At 37.4% G+C, this 1,565-nt stretch overlaps 1 protein-coding gene across 1 annotated transcript in view; it reads left to right on the plus strand.

Annotated features, from left to right (window-relative positions):
- The window catches only part of LOC103212728 (cilia- and flagella-associated protein 47), a gene marked incomplete at its 5' end in the record, with an annotated part of 285,428 nt that overhangs the window by 18,305 nt on the left and 265,558 nt on the right, over window positions 1-1,565 (plus strand). The window contains one exon of the mRNA XM_007958686.2: window positions 56-181. Coding sequence (XP_007956877.2) covers window positions 56-181 — 126 coding nt within the window. The remainder of the gene's footprint in view (window positions 1-55; window positions 182-1,565) is intronic.

Here is a 1,565-nt window from a genome sequence, read left to right on the forward strand (position 1 = left end):
AATTAATCCCAGGAATGCTTATTTGACTTACTATGACCCAATATGTCTTTTTTAGATACGGAGGGAAATCCTTCAAAGACTACGAGCGGTGCTCCACTTCGTTCTACTGCTGCGAAAAAAATGACCCCACTTACAACTAAAGTTGACACTTCTGAGCCTGCAAAGAGAAAATATATTATTGGTATGTGGCAAATGTATAGTTCACTTACCAAACCCAGTCCATAATCTGATCTCTTGAATATTATTTATTTTTAATATTTTGGCTTTTACAAGTACCCCCAAATTTATATATATATATATAAAAACATGACTTTGTCATTAGTCTTAAGTTAGCCATCTTCTTTGGGGGTTGATCCTCTCCAACGATCCAATGATCTAGACCAGTAATTCTCTAATGTTCTTGGAGCATGACACCATTAGTGCCTTGATACTTTTATCCTAGGCCAAAGGAAATACCAGACAATTCGATTTGTTATGTATGTGGTTTGGCCCAAAATATGTAATAGTAGTAGTTCATGGTTATCTGACATTTATTTAGTGTAGTGACATTTATTTAAAATGTTAAATATTCTGCCATATCCCTCTAAATTTGCTGTGACCTTAGGGCCTTTCTGTACACAGTTTGTGTAGCTCAAACCTAGGAATTTGTCTCCTCATTATCTAACTGCATCCAAACATACCTATTTTAGAAGAAGGTGCACAGATAAATATGTGAGTTTCATATTATTTTTGATTAACTATTCAAACATTTCTTTCCTGAATATGTGCAATTTTACCATTTATCCTTTTTATTCATGGGCCAAATCACCTTAAATAGTGTGTGTTTTTCAATGAGAGTATATAGGCCCAGGAACCGGGACAGAAGAAGTGTCAGCCGCAGGGACCCAGGTAAGGGTGGTAGGAGAGGTTTCCAACAGGGAGACAAACTTGTCTGTCGGTTTGTCCTACTGTGGTGACATGTTGACATGAGTTTTGAGGCTGAGCCACTGGTTTCCAACCCAGTGGGATGCATATTGTGCACAGGTATCAGCCCAATTTACAGACTGATAAAGACTAGGAAAAAGGAAGAAGCCGTCCACTTCTCAAAGAATTGGCCAGGGAAAACCTTACAAATAGCAAAGAAACACTGTCTGGTACATTACCATGCAACTTTATGAATAATACGGTTAGGTTAGAAGGCTCTCAAAATATAAATGGGAAGGAGCTGGATCATCAGAGTAAATCCATCCTTACTCATATGAATAAGGTAAAGCTTTCAAGACCTCCATTTGCTGATGTGGCACCACTCAAATTGAAGAGAAACAGCTGCAGACACCCATTAATCATCAGAATATGAAATGTACAAAGTATGAATCTAGGAAAAATTGGAAGTTTTCAAAAATGAAATGGAATACATAAAGATTGATATCCTCAGCATTAGTGAGCTGAAATGTACTGGTTTTGGCCATTTTGAATCAGACCACATATGATCTACAATGTCAGGAATGACACTTTGAGGAGGAACGGCGTGTCATTCATCATCACAAAGGATGTTTCAAAATCTGTCCTGAAGTACAATGCTGTCA

Source organism: Orycteropus afer, unplaced genomic scaffold (genome assembly GCF_000298275.1).
Source record: "Orycteropus afer afer isolate SDZICR_OR568_19922 unplaced genomic scaffold, OryAfe1.0 scaffold01079, whole genome shotgun sequence".
Classification (NCBI taxonomy): domain Eukaryota; kingdom Metazoa; phylum Chordata; class Mammalia; order Tubulidentata; family Orycteropodidae; genus Orycteropus; species Orycteropus afer.